At 36.3% G+C, this 24405-nt stretch overlaps 3 protein-coding genes, 1 long non-coding RNA gene and 1 pseudogene across 7 annotated transcripts; all 5 read right to left on the reverse strand.

Moving 5' to 3' along the window:
• Window positions 1-1781: 1781 nt before the first annotated feature.
• On the reverse strand, window positions 1782-7753 carry LOC125222681 (protein PSK SIMULATOR 1-like). 3 transcript variants are annotated; one of them, XM_048125424.2, is made up of 13 exons: window positions 7700-7753; window positions 6408-7104; window positions 5817-6142; window positions 5652-5744; window positions 5463-5553; window positions 4974-5067; window positions 4429-4526; window positions 4176-4245; window positions 3860-3954; window positions 3447-3563; window positions 3281-3357; window positions 2805-2849; window positions 1782-2736 (listed from the first exon to the last, which is right to left on the reverse strand). In XM_048125424.2, exons 2-13 carry the CDS (start codon window positions 6720-6722, stop codon window positions 2229-2231), a joined length of 1929 nt encoding a protein of 642 aa, XP_047981381.1. In that variant the 5' UTR covers window positions 6723-7104; window positions 7700-7753; the 3' UTR covers window positions 1782-2228. The 3 variants fall into 3 exon arrangements, with proteins under 3 accessions (XP_047981381.1, XP_047981382.1, XP_088918658.1); XM_048125425.2 differs by lacking the exon at window positions 7700-7753 and adding an exon at window positions 7445-7664; XM_089062532.1 differs by lacking the exon at window positions 7700-7753 and having other exon boundaries at window positions 5817-6253; window positions 6408-6548.
• Window positions 7754-9914: 2161 nt separating this feature from the next.
• On the reverse strand, window positions 9915-12356 carry LOC125185172 (protein-tyrosine-phosphatase PTP1-like; annotated as a pseudogene). Its single transcript, XR_016134540.1, has 8 exons — window positions 11522-12356; window positions 11348-11444; window positions 11164-11252; window positions 10953-11087; window positions 10743-10874; window positions 10525-10664; window positions 10318-10459; window positions 9915-10216 (listed from the first exon to the last, which is right to left on the reverse strand). The product of XR_016134540.1 is annotated as a protein-tyrosine-phosphatase PTP1-like (transcript).
• Window positions 12357-12475: 119 nt separating this feature from the next.
• LOC125218963 (protein-tyrosine-phosphatase PTP1-like) lies at window positions 12476-15043 on the reverse strand. The gene is made up of 8 exons (XM_048120790.2): window positions 14739-15043; window positions 14161-14257; window positions 14006-14088; window positions 13797-13931; window positions 13535-13669; window positions 13299-13447; window positions 12951-13092; window positions 12476-12767 (listed from the first exon to the last, which is right to left on the reverse strand). Exons 1-8 carry the CDS (start codon window positions 14946-14948, stop codon window positions 12681-12683), a joined length of 1038 nt encoding a protein of 345 aa, XP_047976747.1. The 5' UTR covers window positions 14949-15043; the 3' UTR covers window positions 12476-12680.
• Window positions 15044-16147: 1104 nt separating this feature from the next.
• Window positions 16148-16556, reverse strand: LOC148933199 (uncharacterized). The gene is made up of 2 exons (XM_089059494.1): window positions 16295-16556; window positions 16148-16245 (listed from the first exon to the last, which is right to left on the reverse strand). The coding sequence occupies exons 1-2, from the start codon at window positions 16554-16556 to the stop codon at window positions 16148-16150; spliced, it is 360 nt and encodes a 119-aa protein (XP_088915620.1).
• A 6451-nt stretch (window positions 16557-23007) lies between these two features.
• LOC125217999 (uncharacterized) lies at window positions 23008-24095 on the reverse strand. Its single transcript, XR_016137277.1, has 2 exons — window positions 23909-24095; window positions 23008-23825 (listed from the first exon to the last, which is right to left on the reverse strand). It is a non-coding gene; the product is annotated as an uncharacterized LOC125217999 (long non-coding RNA).
• Between the last annotated feature and the right edge of the window lie 310 nt (window positions 24096-24405).

The raw sequence follows: 24405 nt of genomic DNA on the forward strand, positions 1-24405 counted from the left end.
CTACCTGCCGGTTCGCGGTTGAACCGATCGAACCGGCCGGTCCGGTCCGGTTTTTAAAACACTGGCTAGTAGTAATATTGAATTATTGTCATCAATACATGTTATGCATTGTTCAGTCTGACACGTTATGTCTGGATACAACGTGTTCAAGCCCTAACAACAACAAATTTTAAAAAAAATATTTTGAAAAGGTGAAAAACCGGTTTCCGGTTCACGGTTGGACCGGTCCGACCGGCCGGTTCCACCGGTTCACGGCGATTCAATGTACTAGCGGTTTTTAGGGGTAAACCGGACCGGACTACCTGCCGGTTCGTGGTTGAACCGATCGAACCGGCCGGTCCGGAACGGTTTTTAAAACACTGGCTAGTAGTAATATTGAATTATTGTCATCAATACATGTTATGCATTGTTCAGTCTGACACGTTATATCTGGATACAATTTTATACGTCACCTTATGTATTTTAAATTTTCAGATTCGAAGATTATTTTAGTCTTTGCAATATTTATATGATATAGCATTAGTTGAAAAGAATCTTGTAAATCATTTTATTGTAATATTAACTACTATGATACGTGTGATAAACAAAAGTTGTAAAATTAAATTATCCTGTACTTAGAACTAATTTAATATACAAAAGATCTTATATGATGTCAATATTAACTAAATAATTATATCTATAAGAGAATTATTAAACTATCCTTAAAAATTACACTATATTAGGATATTATAAATGTAGTGATGACAACACCTCTTAAAGTAACACCATACCACCATTCTTAGCCAATCATTTGTACACGTGGACGAATAATCAGCTGTCATGTGACAATCATAAAAAATGCTCAAGGGTAAAATTTTTTCTCTAGCGTTTATAATATTGTTGGATACGTGGTGTCACAGTGTCTCTTTAAGAGGTGTTGTCATTTTAACACAAATCTATTATAAATAATTAATAATATATTTATTAAAAACATTTTTGTATGGAGTAGTTAAAATAGATTTGTTTTTATATAGATATATATAAGGACATATTTTTCTTCTTTGAGATGACAGCATACTGGACGAAAGGGATGTAATCAATTGCTAACTAATTATCAATCCCAAATTGAGACCAATTTTCAACCATTAGATTAGAAGATCTTGTGGTTAATATGATGCCAAGTGTAATATATTTTAAATTTAAATAATTATTAATTAAATTAAAAGGGTATTAAGGTCAAATCCTATATGTAGTAATTATAACTAACTACTTTCTCTCTCCTCAAAATCATCTCAAATTTTTAAATTTACGTAACTCTCTCAATTTAAATTATTTTTTCGCAAAAAATATATCAAATTAAAGATAATTTAATAAGGATTCCAACGAGATCTCAATTGCATATGTTCCGACGATGTTCGGATGATGAAATTTGATAAATTATATTTCAATTTTCGTACATGTTGATAAGCAGCTATTTTCAACAAATGCAACAAAAAATCTCAATATATTATAGGCAAAATCTCAATATTATGCATGTCCAATCTCAATAAAAATGTGTTAATATTCCAATGTCATATTGTTGATATTTGTAATACACAATGTTGATATAAAAAAACACTCACGAAAATTATCATATGATAACATAATGACGATATTACCCTTTTGTTGATATTTTGTCTACTATTTATTGAGATTTTGTAAGCTTTAATCTCATCCACTCATTTTAAAATACAAGGGTGGAGATTTAGTCTTGATTTTAGATTAGGGTGCTAAAAGCATTATAATAGGACCTCTGGACGGAATACCAAAAAAAACTCTATCTAGAATTTCCGTTCTATTTCTATACTCGATCAGTGCTAAAATTACGATTCCACCCCTACACAACACATTAGCTTGATCCATTTATCACAACAGAAGATGCATTTAGAAGGGCAGCAATGGAACTCATCAACAATAGACTTGACCAAGTATACCTCATTCTGTACACATACTGATGAAAACTACACCCCCATGAGCACTCACTCGTACCTAAACCGACCCGACGAACACCGGTCGAACATCGTCCGAGCTTGCCCGTCTTCTCGATCTCACGGGTAACACCAGTATATTCCTAAGATATAACTCTCCATGTACAACACGCGCTGCACGTCTCCTCCTCCCACTCACCATGCTCGGCTTTCTAAAGAGATGAGCAGGGGCCGGGGATATGCATCACGAAAACATGCCTATTTCAAAACAACGTTGAGGCTTCAAATTGTATCGACTCTATCAATCATGTCCAACGCCTTGATCCGGTCGATGTCGAAGTTGATTATCGGGACCGAAGACGGCCTTCGGATCGGGAAAGGATCCCTCTTGGTTTCATGTGTTGGAGAATGGCTGCTGCTCTTGGTTAGCCTGTGGTGCTTGGAAAGACTGGTTCTTGATGTGTTGAATTCTTGGCTCTTGCTTATTCCGGGAGTCAGCTTCCGTTTGCTAACGTCCCGGAGCATCTCCTGGTCCTCGATTGACAGCGTTGAGGACGGTGAGCTCGGTTTCTGGCTCGAAAGCTGGAGCATTCTCTGGTTAGGGGATCTGATTGGGGACTTGCCGGGCGATCTTAGCCCACCATTTGCAGCCCTTGATTGGCTGATGAGGTGATGCAGCCATAATATCATATCGAGAATGTAAGCTTCCGTTTTCTCCTTGTCCGCGTGATAAAGAGTTTCGATGCGGAGCAAATCCATCTGGCCAGCAAGTTTGTGGTTCATCTCGGATCTGAATAACACGATATATAGTCAATCACCACGAAAGCAATTGAATTGTTTGAAAGATGAGTGTCGTACCCTGCATTTGCCCATTCACCTACCCAACCAAAGCCGTGGTGAGCCCTGTTTTCGAACACGGCATGTAGTCAAAGTATGTACCGAAAAACAAAGCAAAAGAAATATCAAAAGGACTAAGGGTGTGCCAGATGCTCTACACATGAAAATTAGGTAGATATCACTTTCTAGCCCCAAGACTTGAACAAGAAGCCTATCTATTGGATTCAAATCTGTCATTTAGTGGGAGATATTGGGCCTAGAAAGCGATATTTACCCGACAAATTATGGTTGCTTAAGTTCCAAGTAATTTCGGCAGAGCTCTTAGAACGTGGGCAGGAGAGGTATCACAAAATCGGTTGAACTTAAAAATTAACCAAGTAATCCTATTGTTAATCTTAACACAACGTCGCAGCCTCCAAGGGAAAAAATGGGACAGAGTGAGGTTTAAACGCAGTCCATCTCGTGAAGCATAATACTAGAGAGGATAGTAGTTTTACTTTGTTGTATTAGTGGCCAGAGGCACCAGCCATTGAAGAGTTTTCTCCATTTCTTCTTTGATTTTTGGGACAGTAAACTGCACAAAGAAATGTATAAAAATCACAAGTAGACATTGAAAACTACATAATCATTGTTTGAGCCAAATAAAAATAAAGAAAAAAGGACCTCTTCACTGAGTTGAAAAGATTGCAGTCTAGAACGCAAAGCACATTTCATAGTTGGTGGCAGTCCCTGGTATAAAGCGTCTCTTGTACTTGGCGGCACTGATCCTGATCTAGTGACCTGATCGAAAATTGCAGCAGCCATAGTTCAAAATATAGGCAAACTAATTATATGTAGCATGGATCAGCTTCTCCATCTTCAAAGTTTTCATCCACAAATTGAGCGAGAAGACAGGCATACTCCATAAGTATCATAAAAATTTGTTTCTTTTGGTATGTCGACCAAATCAACTTACAGAAAAGGAGCTTATATCGAGTTTCACGACAGACGCAACAGTTAAGAGAGAGATATGTTGCATGTCATTACAAGAGAGGTACAAGTGTACAACGTAGAATAAGAAAGGTGAACAAGCTCACTAGTGTATCAATCTGGGTTATGATATTTGCATAGTGGAGTGCAAGTCCAGCAGATCCCAGCTTTTGGCAGTGGTCTTTCGTTGGCTTGTATCCATCTTTGACAGTGAGTCAATAAAGCAAAGTATAATTATCTATTCCTATAACCAAACATAGATTTGAGGGAATACGTGACACACAGATTGAAGCTCAGAAAGACAGAAACTACCAGAACGATAGTTCTTCGAGTTAAGACATACTCAATAAAAGGATTGTGCAGCATAAGCAGTAAAAAATACTCCATATCTTGTTTTGAAAAAGAAAAGCGTTTGTGCATTACCACTGGAACCAAATGCAGAATGGATCTCCAAATGTAGATAATGGACGATGTCCACAAGCTTCTCCATCACCTTAATTAACATAGATAAAGAATAAATAAATCAGTTTGGTATTTGGAGAATGGTTGTAATGACCAAAAAGTAAGCAATATTCAATACATATAAGTCGTGTTGCAAATAAAAAATAGTAAGCTCCGTTTCTTGTGTATAGCATGCATTTGGAACTCATATAAGAGAAGAGTTTGGAATTGCTACCGCCTCCAATATCTTGGACCATAGAGACTTCTTTTTCAAATTCTTTACGTGCTTCTTTTGACTCTTCAGCTCTGCACATAGAACTGCAAGGCTGTCTCCTTCATGGGGAGGGAGAACAATTTCAGAAAGAAGAGAGCGACAGTGCGAAACAGGAAGATGTGACTAGTCATAGGTTAGGGCAAAAAGAACAAAATGGGAGGCTCCAGAAAAATTATTATATACATATTACAAACAAAGCAAAGAAAACATAAGCATATGAACTTGACAAGGTCATCAATGACTGTCATTTAATTTGCAAAAAGTGATTACTTCTCTCATTTTACGAGAACATCATAATTTACGATATGACGCTTAGAAAAACTTCAATACGCCAACAGAGACCAATTAAAATCAGGACAACTCACTTGATCACTTCATTTATATCTAAAATCTCATATACACGCCATAGCAATACATTGTCGAGCATTACGTATAAATTCTTATTGGTGTGTACCTACCATTGGATCTTTCAAATATTTAACTTAATTTGAATGTATCATAAGTACCTCTGTGTGCAGCATTTGAGTTATCCTCTTCTTGAGCTTTGCACCGGCAGTCTTGTTCAAATCTGTCTAATGCATGCATTTCATGGTATAGTTCCTGCATAAAACAATAAATTACCATTTCTCTGGGAAAAAGCAGAGTGATGCCAACGAAACATACAGCACAAAATTAAAATTTCATGAGTAGTTGAGAAGAAGGTATTTTACAGAATGATAAAACACAAATTCAAACCCCATCTCAACCTAATAAGATCTAACTGATTTAATATTAACAGTAATATCTCTTGAGCCCTTATATCTGAAACATAACACAATAAATTAAAATACTTTGCACTTGGTTTTCTCTAACTAAAGATTTAATATTTATGGGGATGTTAGCTTCTTTTTTTAGTAGCCATGAAACATTTCATGAGGATGACTCTCAATCCATAGTCTATCATAAATTTATTCTCCATCTCAAAAGCAGATAAAAAGAGAAGTAATATAACTTACAGCAGTGTTCTGAACTAATACCATCAAATGTTGAATCACACATTCTGCTTCTTCTTTCAATTTTTTGTGAGGTGTGAGTTCTAACTCCAACCTAAATGCGTAGAGATGAACTATATATTATATTGGGAACTCAGTTGTTGTGTTAACAAAGATACGAACAGCAAACTGAGAAAGGATATCTGCAGTTACTTCTCAAAGTAACGGTCCAAGTTGTGCCACTGAGGATCCTTGCACCGATTCCCAAAGCGAATCACCTCACCAGAGAAGACTTTCAATTCATCCCTGATTGATATTGAGAGAATGAGCACATCAGTGGAAAAGAGTATATCATGCAACTGTTATCAATATGCACACCTCTTGTCAGCTGCAGCGACTCTTAGGAGTTCACCCATATCCCTCGATGTTAGACGCTGTACACCCTCAGAAGGGAGTACCACCTCCTTCAAATGCCTAATATTCTCTTCTGAAAGTGAATTCATCAGATTGGCACCTTTAACAATGGTATTCGCAACTTCAAAAGCCAATATTGATATTTTGATTCCTTTTGTAGCTAACCCAGATGCAAAACCACTGCTAAGATTCAAAGTAGTCATGCTACTGCCAAGAGTATCCAACACATCAACTGCTTTCTCGAGGCCGGCATGGCCTGCTCTGCCAAGACGGGAACTCATTTCTGAGACCTAAGAGTAATAGTAAAGACCGTAGTTATTTATCGGGTTCACAACGTACACCAGATCCAAAACTTCCATGTACAAAAACCATGTGAAGTTGCAAACACAATTCGGGAAAGCCTGCAACACACACACAATTTATGCAAATATACCACCCACAAGTACCGCAATACTGAAGATTTTAAATTCCTGGCTCAAGTTTTGACACAATAGAGCAAATATAATTGACAGATTAAGCAAGATAACAAAGAGTTATATCCATTAGAGCACATACCTTTGTCAGTGCAACCTGTTTTGTTCTTGTTGATCTCGATTTATCAGATAAAGCCCTAGACAATCGAGGTATTCCATCATTGATATCATCCATATTTGTCCCATGAGGAACAGAACTCAACTCTGGAAAGGAGAATGGTTCCCTCAGTTGGTTATCTGTAACTTCCACATCCCTCGGAATGTTCTCTTCTCGGATATCCAGTCCACGGGATTGATAAACCATTCCAGGTCTGTAACTGAAACGTCCATTAACATGAGGAAGTGCACCACCCAACGTAGTCTCATCAGTGGCTCTTCTCGAACAAAGACCGCCCATTGAGGCCGTAATGATAATAACCCTATTCAACACTAATCATCTATGCAATCTTCAAACACAAATCCAGGCAAACGTCAATCCAGGCAAACGTCTTCCATCTCCCACTAGCAAACAGTACTCGTCATCTAAGCAATCTTCAAATACAAATCAAGGCAAAACTTCTTCCATCTCCCACTAGCAAGCGGTACTAATCATCTAAGCAATCTTCAAACACAAATCAAGGAAAAAACTTCTTCCATATCCCACTAGCAAACGGCACAAAGATACACCACACACTACCAATCTGACAGTGAAAGTTCAGGCCCGAACTACACTGACTCCCAACTATATAGCCGGACCAAACGCTCTCTCGACTACAACTTATAGGTGCAGCAAGCTCAAACTGCAAATCAAGAAATGGGAGTACAAAGCATTATATCACAAATTCAACAACACTCAGCTAAGGTGGTAAAGCTAAATTGTCTGGCCAATGCATGAGCTTGAAACTAAACTATATAATCTTGGAACAAGAAAAATATTGTCCTGCATAAGAAAAAAGCACTAGATGAATGTCAACAAATGAAGCCAATCATTAGCATATTCGCAGCTAAAAAAAAGCTTAACCCAAACTTAGTCTAATGACAAAACAAATAAAGAATTGCTCAAAAACTACAGCTTCAAATGGCAAAACAAGTGAATAATTAAACTGCAATTGAATTGAAAAAAGCCTAAAAATACTTTACTTAATCAAATAAAACTCCAGAAACCCAGTGTAAGAAAGAATCAAAGAAAACAACAAATACTCTCCACTTGTAAGCACTTTTCTAAGAGATATAAAGGAGAATAAAGATGATGACTTGGATCTAACAGAAAAAAAAAAGATTCTTGGCCGCGTCTCATTCTACTCCACAATGAATACAATAGACGAAGTCAGAGAAAAGGAAAGGTTGTAATGATGATGATATTTTAGTTGCCAGAAAAAGAAGAAAGAAAATTACAATAATTACAGTTGTGCTTATATCTTGTAGAATGACTTGAAACTGAGTATCTTGAAACCCAGGTAATTAAGATTGAACAAAGGTGAAAGACAGGATTTTTATGGTGTTCCATGGCCAAACCAAACCGGCCCACCGGTTAACCGCCGGTTTTGAACCGGCGGTTCGGAACCGGAACCGGAACCGGACGACGGTTCCGATTCGAAATCCGTTACGGTTCAACAAAATTCGAAACCGTAACCGGCGGTTAACCGCCGGTTCGCCGGTTAACCAGAAATAAATGGTCATCGCCGGTAGGTTCGTAGGGTTGCAGGGGTGGGGTCGGAAAAGGACAGTTAACCGCCGGTTTTCGGTCAGAAACCGGCGGTTCGTGTCGGAAAACCGGCGGTTTCTGACACAAAACCGCCGGTTTCCGACGGTTCGGGGGTAGGGTTGCAGGCGTAGGGCGTAGGGTTGCAGCGTAGACCTGAAAAGGTGTCGGAATCGCCGGTTTTTGGTCAGAAACCGGCGGTTTTCTGACACGAACAGGCGGTTCCGTCAGAAAACCACCGGTTTCTGACCAAAAACCGGCGGTTCCGACCGTTTTTAAAATTTGAATTTCAAAATTTAAATTTAAGTTGAGCTCAAGTCCTTTAAATTTAAGTTGAGCTCAACTTTTAATATATTTTTTGTAAATTGTAATTTTGTATCTATATTTTAAATTCAAGTGTATAGTTGTATACTTGTATTGTTGTATTTTGTAACTTGTAATTGTATTGTAGAAATTTACATTCAAAGTTTCAAATCAATAAAATTGCAATTCTTTATCGTTATCAATTTCTCTTTGGATTGTACTATAGAATTTAGAAGTAATAACTATAAGATTTAAAAAAAAAAAAAAAAAAACAAACCGGAACCGAACCGGAACCGGCGAAAAACCGGCGGTTATTAACCGGAACCGGAACCGCCGTGACCGCCGGTTAAACCGGAACCGGAACCGTCATAGCCAGGCCGGTTACGGTTCAAGCATGTCATGAACCGAAACCGGCGGTTCCGAACCGGAACCGGCGGTTTTACGAACCGTGGCCACGTCTACAGTGTTCCAGTTTCACAGAGACATATAATAATGTTTTAAACAGTGATGATTGCTGCAGAGATTTTATTACAAATCAAAATGACCCAAAAATCAAGATTAAAGAACTAGTTCAGTGAGTACTGAGTAGAGTGTCACAGGTAAAAACCCGCACATAAACCCAACAAGGCAACAACTCAAAAGGGAAAAAAATCATCAGTTGTCATAGTAAACCATTGAGTCAAGAATGTACATCCACATTTGACTAAAATATTTATAAAAAAATTTAAAAAACAATCGATAAAACGGTTTTTAGTTAAATATTTTTAGGATAGAATTAATATGGTACAATTTTTAAGTGTTGCAGCTATTAAAAATAATTTACGAAAATATGGCATGATATTTCGTTGAGATGGTTATAACAAAATAAATGTCTTTAAATTGAATGGACTGGTAAAATAAATATACTACTGCTTGCATTTGAATTGAAATTTAGAGACAATGACCTATTTTTGCAAATTTCATGCATGACATTTTTACTTACAAATACTATATGTTACCTTTTTATGCAAAAAAAAAACAAACAAAGGGATCAGTGATGACGGAGATTATGAGGGGAAAATTCATCATGTTCACTTTTAACTAGTTTGTTATATGATGTAAAATGATTCTTTCTTTTGTATTTATGTAGTACTCCACTTTGTAATAATAGCCTCATCAACTTTACTCCTCGTAATAGTATATTAAGATTTGCTAATAATCAAGGGCATAATGTTAGATACTTTTTTACGAAAAAATAAATGCAAACAAATAAAAGTAAAAATAAAATAATCACAAAGTCCCTGTCTTGACCATGGGATGCCCACAAAAAAATAAATCAGAGATCAACTTTTTGACCCTTTCTTTGAGTTACTCTACTTCCCCAGACCACTAAAAAGTCTAAAATCAAGAAAATATCGATTATTTAGAATTTTAAGTCTTCAAATAGATTAAATAAATAAAAAAAGGATTTTTAGTCATGAAGAATTTTTTCCGAACGGCGGAATATTCTCAAATTCCTTGAAATTTCAACTACTAATATCTTATTCTCTCTCACAATGCATGAAATGATTTCTTTGTTTCAACTTTTTTGGCACATTAATTTATTAAAATGGGAAGCACTTGAGATATTCACATTCATGCCTAAAGTCATTGTGAACTCCAATGTTTCTTGATTTGATGAGAGACAAAATATTGGAAGGTTCTTAAAAAACTTACAAATTATTAAACAAAATACATAAAAAGTAAGTAGAACAATGAACACAAACAACTGATGAAACAATTTCTTCACTCTGCAACCGAAGATGCTTGACATTGCTGTGGAATGAATCCATGTTCCCAGATTACTAAGAGTCTGAGAAAGTTTGATTGTTGAGAATGAGGCTTTATAGTCCATCTAAAATAGCTTTATAGCTGAATTCATATTGCCCCTGCAAGAAAATGCAATTAGTATCAAAGTTGATCTCAATTACTATTGTTGATCTCTTTTCCACTGCAAAAAAGAGATGAAGATATCAAGAATCAATCTGACCTGTTGCTGAACCATTCCATATCTCTGAGACCTAAATGTGGTGACAGTGTCAGCAAGATTCAAAGCAGCGACCTCCCCAAGAAGAAGTCTTTGAATAGTGTTGTGGATCAGGCAGTATGTTCCAGTTCTACCGATGCCAGCACTGGAGGATCAAACGGGCGTCAAGGACGTAAACAAACAGACCTAATCAAGATAATTCATACACACCTGCAGTGGACAACAACTGGTCCAAGACTAGCAGACACTGTGAGGAAAATTTCAAGGACAGCAGCAGTGCTGTTAGGGACCCCGTGATCCGGCCATTCAAGATACAGAATGTGCTGAACACAAAATGGTGGCTCTTCTGACTGAAACAAAGTGTTAATTAAAAAAGTTTCATAGCATATATATGTATAGAGAATGGAGGGTTGAATGCTGTGCAACACCTTTTTGTTCTTCACATCTATGCATCTCAAGACTAGTGAAGTATCTGTTGTCACTTTCGTCTTTGTAACAATGACAATGTCACCAAATTCACTAGGTCCATCCTACAGTTGGAAATAATCTCCACATTTTACCTGAACAAGATGAATCTCCATATATATCACAATGTTACACTACTTATGAAATCAAAAATATGAGATGAAGTAACTGACATTGTCATGTTCAGTCAAGCCGGTGAGCATGACTATGTAAGGGCAGCGATACTGGAGTATCATTTCCCAGAAGTCTTCTGAAGTGCTCGGGAGAGGACTTTGAGTCGCAATAAACCTAGTAACGCTTCCCGGAGTCTACAATAAAAAAAGTTAGTTAGTTAGTTAGTTAGTACAAAAGGAGGAAAACTGTAATGAAGTCATAAAAATCAACCCCAACTGTGATAAAGCTGGCATTGATGTATCCTTGAGGTGAAGGTTTGTAGTCTTTATGTTGCTTCAGAATAACCCTGTTATCATCAACTGAAGCAACAAATGTATTAATTAGTTAGTTAGTTGTATACAAACAAGTCTAATACTAATATATAGAGAGGATTAGCATGAATATGTATATATACAAGGCAGAACATCTTCATAGCGGTTCTTGCTGGTATTGACAGTTCCATTGGCAATAGAGCATTTTCTCTTCTTCTCCACAGCTTCCATCTGGTTTTTCTGTATAGAGTTGGACTTAAATAAATTCCCAGCGTGTGGAAGTGGAACAGATAATCTAAATTACACCTACCGGCTACCTGTAACGTATCAAACTCTTCATGGATGGTTTGCAAAGAGCTCATCTTTTTCTCCAAAACATCGACTGCGTGGCTGAGCTGATCCACGGATAAAAGGGGCGTTGCAGTAGTGTTGGCCATCATCGCCGATCTCAACTCTAGTGATCAAGATTTAGCATACAAGTGGGATTCAAGAATTGGAGTGCTGAATATTAATACAAAGGGAGAGTAGTGTATTCGGTAGTTAGGAGGGAAAGGACAGACAAAAGCTTGTTCTAACAGTTTTTTAAGGCGGCAATGCCCCAAAAGTACAAAGAGGAATAAGTTCAACAACTTTTTGAAAAGACATTGAAAATAAAAATATTACAAGTGCATATATTGAATTGAATGATGTTCTTCATGTTCTCACAAAAGTAGGAACCAATCACATTTAAGAAATTAACTGGCCAAGCCTTGATTCTTAATAAGATTTGGTTGTATACATACCAAACTTGTATATGTATATTCTGTATACAAGACATGTAAAATTCTGGGTTCATGTATTTTTTTCTTCTGTTTTAATTACTTTTTATAGATGAGTGTGAATGGGATTATGAGTCTTTGATCAGTATGAATAATTTATTTGGAGTGTTAATTATATGGAATATGTACAAGAATGTTATGGTACAATTAGTGGGAATTCGTATACTTTGAGATTTTATAAGACATGCAATTTTGATATCAAACTAAAGTTCTCTGTCATTTTTTGAAATAGGATTCCAAATTCAGACCATATAGTTTGACCGAATTTCTCTCCTATGTGGTACACTAATTATTTATTTGTAACAACTAAAAGCAACTTGTGTTATCTGATGTTAGAATTTTGTCTATAATAAAACCAAAGTATCAGTGTAAAGAATGTTTTTCTACACGAGAATATAATTTTGTCATAACTGATTTCACACGGTACCGGGAAGTAAACAAATAAAAGAAGAATAACAGAGGAAAAATAAAAATATTGTTCCATATCAGGCCAGCGGCAGTAGACATTCCTATTTATGCCTAAAGTCATTGGACTATGAACTTTCTTGAATTGCTGCAGATGCAACATTTTGAATGTATCTTGCAAAAAATTAAAAAACAAAAAGACATATGCATACAGTTTAGCTTATGAATTTCATCACTTGCTGCAGCAAAAATCTTAGCATCGATCACCATTAGCACGTGCGTTTAGTATGAGGCTTTCTAGTTCATCAACAATGGCGTAGTAGCAGAAGACATATTGATCCTGCAAAAGATGTATGCAATCGGCAAAATGCAGAATTCATATCAAAACTTTCAGTGAGAAAATTTACACAATACATAACCAATCACCATTTGTGATTAAGCATAGAATAGTATTCATTCTCAAGCATTCTTGTTTCTACCAACTACAAACCGAGAATTTGGTGAAGTATTAAAAAAAACGTACCTGGGTTTGCACCATTCCAACTCGCTGAGACCTAAACGTGGTTACAGTGTTAACGAGATCCAAAGCAGTCATATCCCCAAGCAGAACTCTTTGAACTGTATTGTGGACCACACAGTATGTTCCAGTTCTACCTATACCAGCACTGACAGATCAAACGAGTCTTAGTCTATATAAAATGTTAATCGTAGTACTGTGAGCGGAGGAAGGTGCACGCAATTGGGAGGTCAAAACATAAGAAACAGTGTCCAAAAATGGAATGTGTACATTCTTACAGGACACATCAAAATTATAAATTATGCAAATTATTGGGGACGGAGGGGGAGTATATTATAGAGTATGTTAATATACCTGCAATGAACCACAATTGGTCCAAGACTAGGTGGCACAGCAGATGCTCTTCGGAAGATTTCACGAACTGCAGCTGTATCATTTGGAACTCCATAATCCGGCCAGTCAGGATACAGGATGTGCAAAACAGAAAATGGTGGCTCTTCCGACTGAAACAGAAAAATGCCATAGATTTTTGTTAATTTACCAACAATTATTTTCATGAAATTTAAGGCAGAGTATGATAAATGCCCCACCTTCCTGTTTTTGACCTCTATGCATCGCAAGATTAGTGAAGTATTTGTCATCTGTATCCACTTGGTAACGATGCTTATGTTACCGAACTCTCTAGGGCCATCCTCTGCTTGGAAATAATCTCCACATTTCACTGCCTGCATCCATTAACGTTTAAAAATATTAGTAAAATTTGAAAAAATAGAATTGGTTAAAAGCCAAATTTGGGTGTAGTTTGTGCATTTAAAGGTAATTAACCCTTTACCCTTTACTAAATCAACTCACATTGCTATGATCAACCAAGCCGGTGAGCATGACTATGGCAGGGCAACGATACTGGAGTATCATTTCCCAGAAGTCTTCTGCAGTTCTTGGGAGAGGACCTTGAGTTGCAATAAATGGAGAAACATTTGCAGATGTCTAAAAAATCAAAATACTTAGTTTTAAATTGAGAAAGAAAAAGAAAAGTGGTGGAAGAGACAAGAAAACGCAACTGTAACAAAGCTTGCATTGATGTATCCTGTAGGAGAAGGTTTGTAGTCTTTATGCTGCTTCAAAACAACCCTGTTATCATCAACTGAAGTTTGAAAAATCATTATTTGCGAAGAATAAACATAGAGCTCTAATACCAGATTAGCTTAAAACTTACAAGGCACAACATCAGTGTAACGATTCTTGCTGTGATTCATGGAGGCGAGGGAAATAGAGCATTTATTCCTCGCGTCCAGAGCTCCCATCCTATTATCCTGTAGTAAACAATATATATCTATTTGGCTAATCCTCTGTAGAACAAGCATGCACAAGCGATAACTGAACGAAGATTATTTACATGGTTCGGTATAATGATTCCTCACATTTCTCTTTAAAGATTCAAACTCACAGTGAATACAAATGAGAGACTCAAGAACGAACTCTCAACTCTATGTATAATGATTCCTCACATTTCTCTCTTGAATAATGAACTACACAACATTACATCCACCATATATATAGGAAATGCTGAATAACTGATTCTTGAGGAATCAGTTAAGACAGTCCTCAATATATAACCTTCCAATTGCATCTTTTTCCAATTTTCTAAAATAATCCCATAGACTGACATAGTTGATAAGCTCTCACTCATTCAAACACTTCTCAACCTAATAGCTTTCTAAAATAAGTTTAGCTATGCAAGAGTAGAAATATATGCATGAATTCAGCAAATGACGGTGGATCGATTTAAAGTACCTGTAAGATTTGAAATTCGTTATGGATGGTGTGCAAAGAGGTCAATTTTTTCTTGAAAAAATTGAGTGCCTCGGAGCAGTGACGGAGCTGATCCTCAGATAGCCGAGGAATCTGATTAGTTGAAACGGCGGATATATCGAACGAATTGGCCGCGCGCAGAGGAGCTAAAGCGGCGGCGCTGCTGGAAAAGGGCCTTGCAGTGTTGGCCATCGCCGATCTCAACTCACGGAACCCTTCTGTTACAGATTGAAGCCGCAATTTTAAATTGTCATCTCCACAATAGCATATGATTGAGATTCAATAATTTTTAGGAGTTGACTTCAAATTTTTATGTCAGCTAACACATTTTTGTTATAATCTCTCCGTCCCGGATAATTCGTCCCAATTTTCCATTTCGGTCCGTCCCACATAATTTGTTCCACTTCACTTTTACTATTTTTGTAGTAGACTTGATATCCCACTAACTCATTCATACTCACATTTTATTATAAAACTACTATATAAAGGTAGGACCACATTCCACTAACTTTTTTAACCCATTTTTCATTACAATTCTTAAAATTCGTGCCCGATCAAAGTGACCCGAATTATCCGGGACGGAAGGAGTAGTTTTCAATTGAGATCCATAGGGTATCCACAATAGTAGAGCTAGTGGCCCTGAGCCAAGCCACAAAATTTAGCTTGGGCCACGCAACTTGGCCGGGCTATCAAAAATATTTGTTCACATGACAGAGTCAAGCCAAAACCACCAAATTAGTTGTTTTTTTCATTTTTTTTATATTTTAATTTAATAGAATAAAAATTATCAGACTATAATAATTATAAAAAAGCGTAATTTAAAAAAAAAATTAAAACCAAATCTTCGTTGTATTACAGAGGGGGTAAAATTATACAACGAAAATTATCGACATCACACAAACAACACCGCGAACGCATATCACGCTCTGCCCCCTCCCCTACGATTCCATACCTCTTCAACCAAATTAGCCTACGGTGTCGTATGTGATGTTTCTCTCCGCATTATGGGTGAACCGTTGGATCAAATATGCATTAGTACGCGGTACACCCATCTGCAGTGGGGCGGTGGCAATACCGTGACTTGTACTAGCACCCTCTTCCGGTGCCCAGCGCTCTGCAGCAAATCTTCCGTCATCTATTATCATATTGTGCAATATAATACATGCAAACATGATGGAGGCGACATCATTTTCATGCCAAACTCGTACCGGGCACCGTAGAATGGCCCATCGCGATTGGAGGACACCAAAAGCTCGCTCAACATCCTTCCTAGCACCCTCTTGTTTTACCGTGAAATGGGATTGCTTCGGCCCAAGCGGTTGTCGTATCGTCTTGACAAACACGGGCCAACGAGGGTATTTCCCATCGGCCAAATAGTATGCCCTGTTGTACTACGTGCCGTTGGCCACGAATCTGACCGTCGGACCCTCACCCCACTCGTCATTGAAGAGATAACACGACTGTAGAATATTGATGTCGTTGTTCGACCCTGTAACACCGAAATACGCATGCCAGATTCGCAAACGATTGTCAGCAACGGCTTCCAGGATCATCGTGGGGTGTCTTCCCTTTAAATCCAGATGCGAATTGCCCCTTCCAAGCCACCAGATAGTTCCTCCACTTCCAGTGCATGAAATCGATGCTGCCCAACATCCCTGGAAAATGGTGCACCATCCCGTGCATATCTATCAATCTCAGGCATTCATCGGCATTTGGCTTCCATAGATACTCCAGACCGAAGATATCCTTGATGCCATTACAAAGCTGTCTCAGCGTCTTTAGGGAAGTTGTTTCACCCATCTATAGGTATTCGCCGAACATGTCAGCAAGACCGGCATAGGCAAGCTGTTTAATTGCAACGGTATACTTCTGATATGTCGACAATCTAATTCGGCTGATAGCATCACGTCGCAGTGTCAAGCACTTGAACCGCCGCGCCAATAACGTCGTTATACGGGTGAAGAGCTGTTGCGACATTCTGAATCGGCGACGGAAAATCTCTGGCAGATAACGGGGGTTATCGACAAAGTAGTCCTCCATCAGCCATTAGTCGGCCCCGGTATGGTCTCCGCGGATTGTCCGCCGATGATGGATCAGCCAGTGACCGCCGCCGCCTCCTCGTCAGCTTCACGTTGCACCTCTTCAACCAGTTCACCGAACTCCCTATCGATCAATTGTTGAAACTCATCGTGGGAACTCATTTTTTAAAAGTAAAATTGAGATAAATTGAGAAGAGTGGAGATTGGAATGGGGTAAAAAAATGACAAAATGGGTAAATTTATAGAGTTAAGAAAATGAAAAAAAAATCGAAAATAGGGGAGCCGCGGCTCGTGCCCAAGCGCTGTGCCCGAGCCGCCGGCGTGGCTCTCCCCTGCCCCCTCCCCCCGACGGCCTTTTGTGGCTCTCTTAATAGGGAGTCGCGGCCGAGCCACACGCAAGCCACGGGCCACGGCTTCCCTATAGTGGATACTCTTTCTTACTCCCTCCATCCCTAATAATTTGTAGTAGCAATTTAACCCAAGTTTTATGAAATACTAGTATCACCCACGTGCGTTACACGATTCATTCTATTTTCCTCTTTTATTTTACAGAGCGAAAAAATTTTATGAAATTATAAACAATATCATCATAAGAAATCTAAAAGCATAAAAATATGTAATAAAATTCATTATATAAATATATATGAAATCAAATAAAAATATATATTGCTTAGTAAATTAGTAAAAATTCTTTGTAAATAATATGACCAACTAATTAAAATTATTACTAATTAAGAATAAATTTGTCTCCATCTTCTCTTCTGGAATTCTAGTATCCATCCCAACGTTTTTTATCTGCTTGTCTCTATCTCCAATAGCCTCACCTTTTCCAGTCATAATCTCCAACACTTTATCGCCCCTTGCCAGTGTCATCTTCTCCAATCAGATTGCCTCCATCTATATAAGAACTTTAAACAAAAAATAACAATAGTATAAATACATATATTTAAATTCGATGCTAAATTAGAAAATTGTTTGATGAGAACATGAACTTTTGCCACAATAGCAATGTATATATATATATATATTAAAAGCAAAAATAATATCGTAGAATACCTAAAACCAAGCAAAACTTTTGCAGTAAACAAAGCATCGAGTGGGTGTATTATAAACTACTCCCTCCGTCCCACAAAAGATGTCACACTTGTGGGACGGTACAAGATTTTAGGAGGTTTTGTTTTGTGTGTTAAATGGAGAGAGAAAATATAATTTTTATATTCATGTGAGTGAGAATTTTTTCCAAAAAGGGAAATGTAACATCTTTAGTGGGACAAACTAAAAAGGAAAGTGTGACATCTTTTATGGGACCGAGGGAGTATCAAATCATATATTTATATAGTCCAAACAAATGAATTGGGAGACTATTCTAAAACTTTTCAATTTCCTCCATTTATGATTAGAAATTTAATTTTTCAGTGAATACAAATGGACATAATGGCTCGTACAAATGAATTGGCTCATAATTTGTGATTTAGTCGTAGTTAATGTCTAAATTCATTTTAGTAGTGGTAATGGTATATTATTTGGTTAAAACGGAAGGATTTTCCACCCTATATAAAAAGTGGATTGAAAAAGTTAGTGGCATGTGAGTCCTAATTTTATATATTAGTTTTATAATTTTATGTGCGCGAGATTGAGTTAGTTGAATACGAGTTCCACTACTAAAAATGGTAAAAGCGAAAGGTGACAAATTTTAGGAATAAAAGAAAATGAAAATAAGTGATAAATTTTCAGGGATGGATGGAGTATTATTATTTTTTATTATAAATAAAAAATACTCCCACAAGAAAAAAAATCGTTGATTTAGAATTATGACAAATTTTTTGCTACAGTATATCATTTTGGATATACATTTATGACTAATTTCATTGCTATATAATTTCAGATATATATATTTATGACTAATTTCCTGCTACACCATTTTAGAAAACTGAAAGCGAAACTAAAGACACTTTACCAAGCATTTCAATTCTAAGAGCCTTCAATAGAAAAGATCAATTGAGAAAATACATTTCACATTTACCATCTCAAAAGGTAATGATACCCTCTTAGAAAGGAATCCTTTTAGAAAGGAATGAACTCCTAAAACAGAAGGTAAATTAGAAAGACAAACAAAAATAATTACTACCTTCGTCTCACTAGTCACTATAAATGTTCACATGTCCTTTTTAATTTGTCTCACTTAAGATGTCCATTTCCATATTTAGAAATAAATTCATCCCTCTTCTCCCCTCATTAAAACACTCAACTACCTTATCTCTCTAGTTAAATAGTAATCTCTTAAAACTTTGCATCACTCAAGATTGTGGACTTCTTGAGTGGGACATAAGCAGTACTCCCTCCGTCCCATTCAAGATGGTCACCTTTATATTTTTGTTTGTTCCAATCAAGATGACCACTTTCCAATTTTGGAAATAACCACCTTTCTCACCTTTCCTCATTGAAATATTCAACTATATTTTTCATCTCTACTTTATTCCACCTAATATCACTTCCTAAAATCCTGTGCCACTCAAGTATGTGGCCATCTTGAGTGGAACGGAGGGAGTACATTTTTTACCTTTTGTACCAAGAAAAAGGTAAAGATAACTTCTCAGAATAAAAGAAGGTACTCCCTCCGTCCGCAAATAGGAGTCCCGTTTTTCCATTTTAGTTCGTCCGCGAATAGGAGTCATAATTCACTTTAACCATAAATGGTAATAGGGTCCCACCTTCCACTAACTCATTCCACTCACATTCCATTTAAAACTATTATATACAAGTGGGATCCCTATTTTACTAACTTGTTTCCACCCACTTTTCTTAACATTTCTTAAAACAGTGGGACTCCTAATGGCGGACGGAGGAAGTATAATACTCCTCAAATACTCTTTTCTTTGAAATGAAATTTTATGAAGAAGGTGTAATTGCTAGGTTTGGTATACTGAAAAGCATGTTTCGAGCAAGTTTCGCTCGAATAGAATCTTGCTTGTATACGTAAAACTCTATAATCCACTTTTAACCCGATTCAGTATTATTCGAGCAGTTTCGCACGAATAGAATCAGTATATTATTACATTGTGTTTGCTTGTGCATTTATAAGATGTTTTATAAACATTTAAATGTATAAGAAGCAAACAAAGTCTAAGTCTTTTGCTTAGTAGACTGGTTGTGGGCGTCGTCCACTTTAAGGTAACACAGTCGGTTCTATGCAATGCTTTGCAAAAGAAAAAGAAGAATTCCACAACCCAGATAGGCTTAGACTACCTATCGTGAAAGGTTGCAATGTCAGTCCGATTATTTCTAAGTCTTACTGAAATAAGATGACGTTGGTGTGGTATAGCACTGAATGGATCTAACAGCAAGACGTGTCTTTATGCTATCTATTGAAAGACTAGGTCTTGATAAATAACTATTTCTTAATCTACATACGTTAGCATTGAGCATACGGTATTGATTATGCACTACTTTGACTTATCAATTGGTGCGGGTTTTTCGCAACCCAATAATCCTGATATATTGGGTAGTGGTGATTAATATCTAGCGGTGCTAGGATTGCTATTATGTTGAATCGTGCGCGAGGTGAGTCTCGTTTGATAATGTCCTCAAGAGGAGCTTGAACAAGGTTTTATTATTCGGAAACTGGCCAGTTGTTACTCTATGAAGAATAAATAAGTGTTCCTTGTTGAGTCCACTCTTGGAATTAATAAGATGTTAATTAATTAAGTCCATAGCAGACTTCAATTAATTAATGGACATTTATATCTTAAGCGCGGGAAATAAATAATATAAATAACGTAAACCCGGATTACTTGTAATTTCGGATTTGGATGGGGAGTGCAATATTACTTCTGTAGTGGCTGCTCGTAATATTCCAATATAAGCTTGTATTAAATTGTGAGTTCAATTTAATTAGTAAAAAGCTAATTGGGGGAGCCCATATCCAAAACCTTCCATAGATCCCTGACTGGGCCCAATTTGAACTTAATATAAATAGGAAAATAAAGGAGAGACAGAATTAATTTATTAGTAGTAGAAATTTTCGTTCCCCTCTAATTTGAGAGGAGCTCGAAAATTCTCTCAGCTCTCCTCCGTGAGATTTTTCTGTCTTCTTTATTCGAGTCCTAGTATTTTGATAAGATCAGCCCACCCTGATATCGAGATACAGTTCGGGAACCAGTCAGACGATCCGTGGTCTAGTATTGAAGATCATCGTGGAGAAGGCGCAAGCAATCGTCGATTCTTTGGAGAATCAAATCGGTAACTCTTAACCATAGAAATCATGTTTAGGATTTATATTTTCTAAGCATGAATTATTTGCGTTCTAGCATGCAATTATCTGTTTAACATGTGAATTGATTAATCGCATAATCGGTCAAATAGATCCGTATCTGATTTATTTGTTTTGTACAAGTCTTCCGTTGTGCAAGGGGCACCAAACCCCATAAGTAATTATGATATTTATTTCTCACCTCTCCATTTACCATTTCCATTAGATATGCTTTAAGGCATTAACAACCACATTTTTAACGACCATGTTAGGCACTTCTCTTAGAACCAGTGTTTTAAAAACCGAACAGGACCCGGCCGGTTCGACCAGTTCACCCCTAAAAGCCACTAGCATGTTGAGCCGCCGTGAACCGGAAACCGGCTTTTCACTTTTCAAAATATTTATTTAAAGAAATTTGTTGTTGCTTGGGCTTGAACATATGATATCATCTCTAAATACCAACTCCTTTTACCACTCCACCATATGGTCATTTTAAAATACGTGAACATTAATTATTCTTATAAATTAAATATGATTTTTTTTCCAACAGAACTAATATTTTATTTTAATTTAATTCTTTTAAAATATTATTAATTATACTTTTAAAATCATTGAAATTTTATAATATAGGAGTTTATAATTATACATAGAGTTAATAGTTTTTAATATTATTAATTATAATTTATTGTTACCGGATATTAATATTTTTTATCATATATATTTAATTTATATACACTTACTATTGATATTAATATTTAGTTTTACTTAAAATATGTTACTCCCTCCGTCCCGCTTTAGTAGTCCCATTGACTTTTCTGCCCTCTTTTTGTAAAAATGATAAAAAATAGTTAAAGAAAAGAAATGGTAAATTAAGAGAGAGGATAATATAGATAAGAGTCTTATCTACATTATTGTCTCTCTTACTTTACCATTTCTCCACTTTAACTATTTTTTATCATTTTTACGAAAAGAGGACAGAAAAGTCAATGGGACTGCTAAAGCGGGACGGAGGGAGTATTAATTATAATTTACTATTACGGAAGTAATTAATGATTTATTTCATATTATAATATTATTTCTTCCAATACGCCTTTACTTAAAATGAGCTTTATCTATTTATATATATGGTATTAAATTTTTTTATCTATAATAACTAATCATTTATATATTTAATTGACAATAAATTATGAAATTTTATCATTTATTAAATTTTAATATTTTTATTTACAACTAAGTACACATAAGTTAATATTTTTGATATATTATTAATTATATGTAAATTTAATACATTTTGTATATTGTATATTTAACAATATGTATTTACAATAGTATAACGGTTCAACCAGTGACTAAACCGGTTGGACCGGTTGAACCACGAACTAGTAGCTTCACCGGTTCGCTAACCTGTCCGAAATATTGCTTAGAACCTAAGCCACTAACCACGCCCTTGCAATGCCATAAATACACGTTGATTCCACGAATAGCATAAACACGTGGATAGTTTGGATGTAATATTTTTTAATTTTAGAAATTTTAATTAAAAAATTAAATTAAAATTTTAAAATCACCAAATTAAGATAATTTTTGAAATTTCATTAAAAAATTAAATGGAATTTTTAAAATCCCCAAATTAAGATAATTTTTGTAATTTTCTCAATTGGTTGTTGTAATTTGTAGGCTTTAAATAACGAAATATTCATTTTATAAAATTATAGTACTACTATATTATTTTTTTAAATTATGTAATTTTCATTTTTTGGAAGTTGCCGCTTTCCTGGGATCGCGACATCTGTTGTACAACGGAATGAAAGCACTAGATGATGATACATTAAGGTCTGTATCAAAGCTCCAACCGAGGAGGGTAAGGTTCAAGCTGCGAGAAGTTGTCTTGGATAATTAGAGTTTAGGAAAGCTGCTAGAGATCTTTGCGAAATTTAAAAGAACAAAATGTACACCGTGGGAATTAAAAGATGGATAAGATAAAGGTATCTTGTATTTTCTTGCCTTGGAAAATAATACAAGATCCCTATTTATAGACTCTATGGCTGGTTCGACTCTCTTTTGTGACCCGGGAAAGAAACAACAAATAAAACTCGAGAAAGAGGTAGGTTATAAATCAAATAAAAGAACTAAAGTAGTCTTGGTGACATTCGGGTGGTCATGTGTTGCGACGGGCGCATTGGTTCGGCTTGATTCCTCTTGGATCGGTGTTCCTTTCTCTTGGGCTGGCACCGTGGTGGATTCTTCTTGCAAGGTCTCGGGCTCCTCTTGGGGCTGTGCTTGGCCATCATTTTGATGGTGGCTCTGTTGAGTTTAATGGGATACTTGAGTTTGTTGTTTACAGATTTGAAGATCACCCGAGGTTGATCCTCGAATCCATCTATACACGTCTGTAGAGTGGTGCCTGCAGCGATTGTCATGGAAATCGCTCCGGCCTTGGTTACATCAGACGAGAGGGATCTGTTGAGGTTGTATATTGCGAGAGGGAGAAGCTCTTGGCAACTTCTCAGAGCGGATAAGGCCAGTTTGTTGCCTGGATTAATGTTGTTGATCATTCTTCTGATTCTTCCATTGTCGCTGAAATATGGGATTGTTAATGAAATTTGTTGCATCGTCCTCTTTCTCAATTGTTTGCTCCGAATTTCATTTGAAATGCCTTTCTTCAAGGAGCTATCAATAGTAGTTGCAGCCACTTGAGATATGGTAATAGCTATGCAAATGATTAAGGTCAGAAGAGAGGCCATGGAAGGAAATGTTAGAAATATGGAAATATTCCAAGCCCTGCACATACAATACTCCAATTATTACAATCGAAGGAAAATAACAATAAAATTGGAATGAAAATTACAAAGAAAAATACAAACCAATTGTAAGTCAGTTGAGAAAAATCTATTTTCACAAGACAAATTACTTCTGGACTAGTACTTTCGGATTGACATATTGTTCTCACAACCAACCCGCTAGGTACCGACAAACTTAACAAAATTCCAAGAGTCGAGCAAATAAACTTCTATGCAAATGCTAATATGCACAATGATAAGAAAAAGCTTGAGAGAAGAATGATTTGTTGATGTGTGTTCTTCTATTCCAAATCATGCCTATTTATAGGCTCAAATGGGGGACCTGAAGGGATTGTTAATCAAGTCAACTCATAAATTTATGAGTGGTTTCCTTTTACATTTATGGATATAAATTTATGATGATTTCCTTATTATATTTTTGGATATAAATTTATGAATGGTTTCCTTATTATATTTTTGGGTATAAATTTATGAGTGATTTCCTTATTACATTTTTGGATATAAATTTATGAGTGATTTTTGAATTTTAAAATTTCGTATCAAAAAAAATGTCTCAAGCT

Source organism: Salvia hispanica, chromosome 1 (assembly GCF_029641045.1).
Source record: "Salvia hispanica isolate PSC_SH4W2 chromosome 1, Shi_PSC_v1, whole genome shotgun sequence".
NCBI classification, from domain to species: Eukaryota; Viridiplantae; Streptophyta; class Magnoliopsida; order Lamiales; family Lamiaceae; genus Salvia; species Salvia hispanica.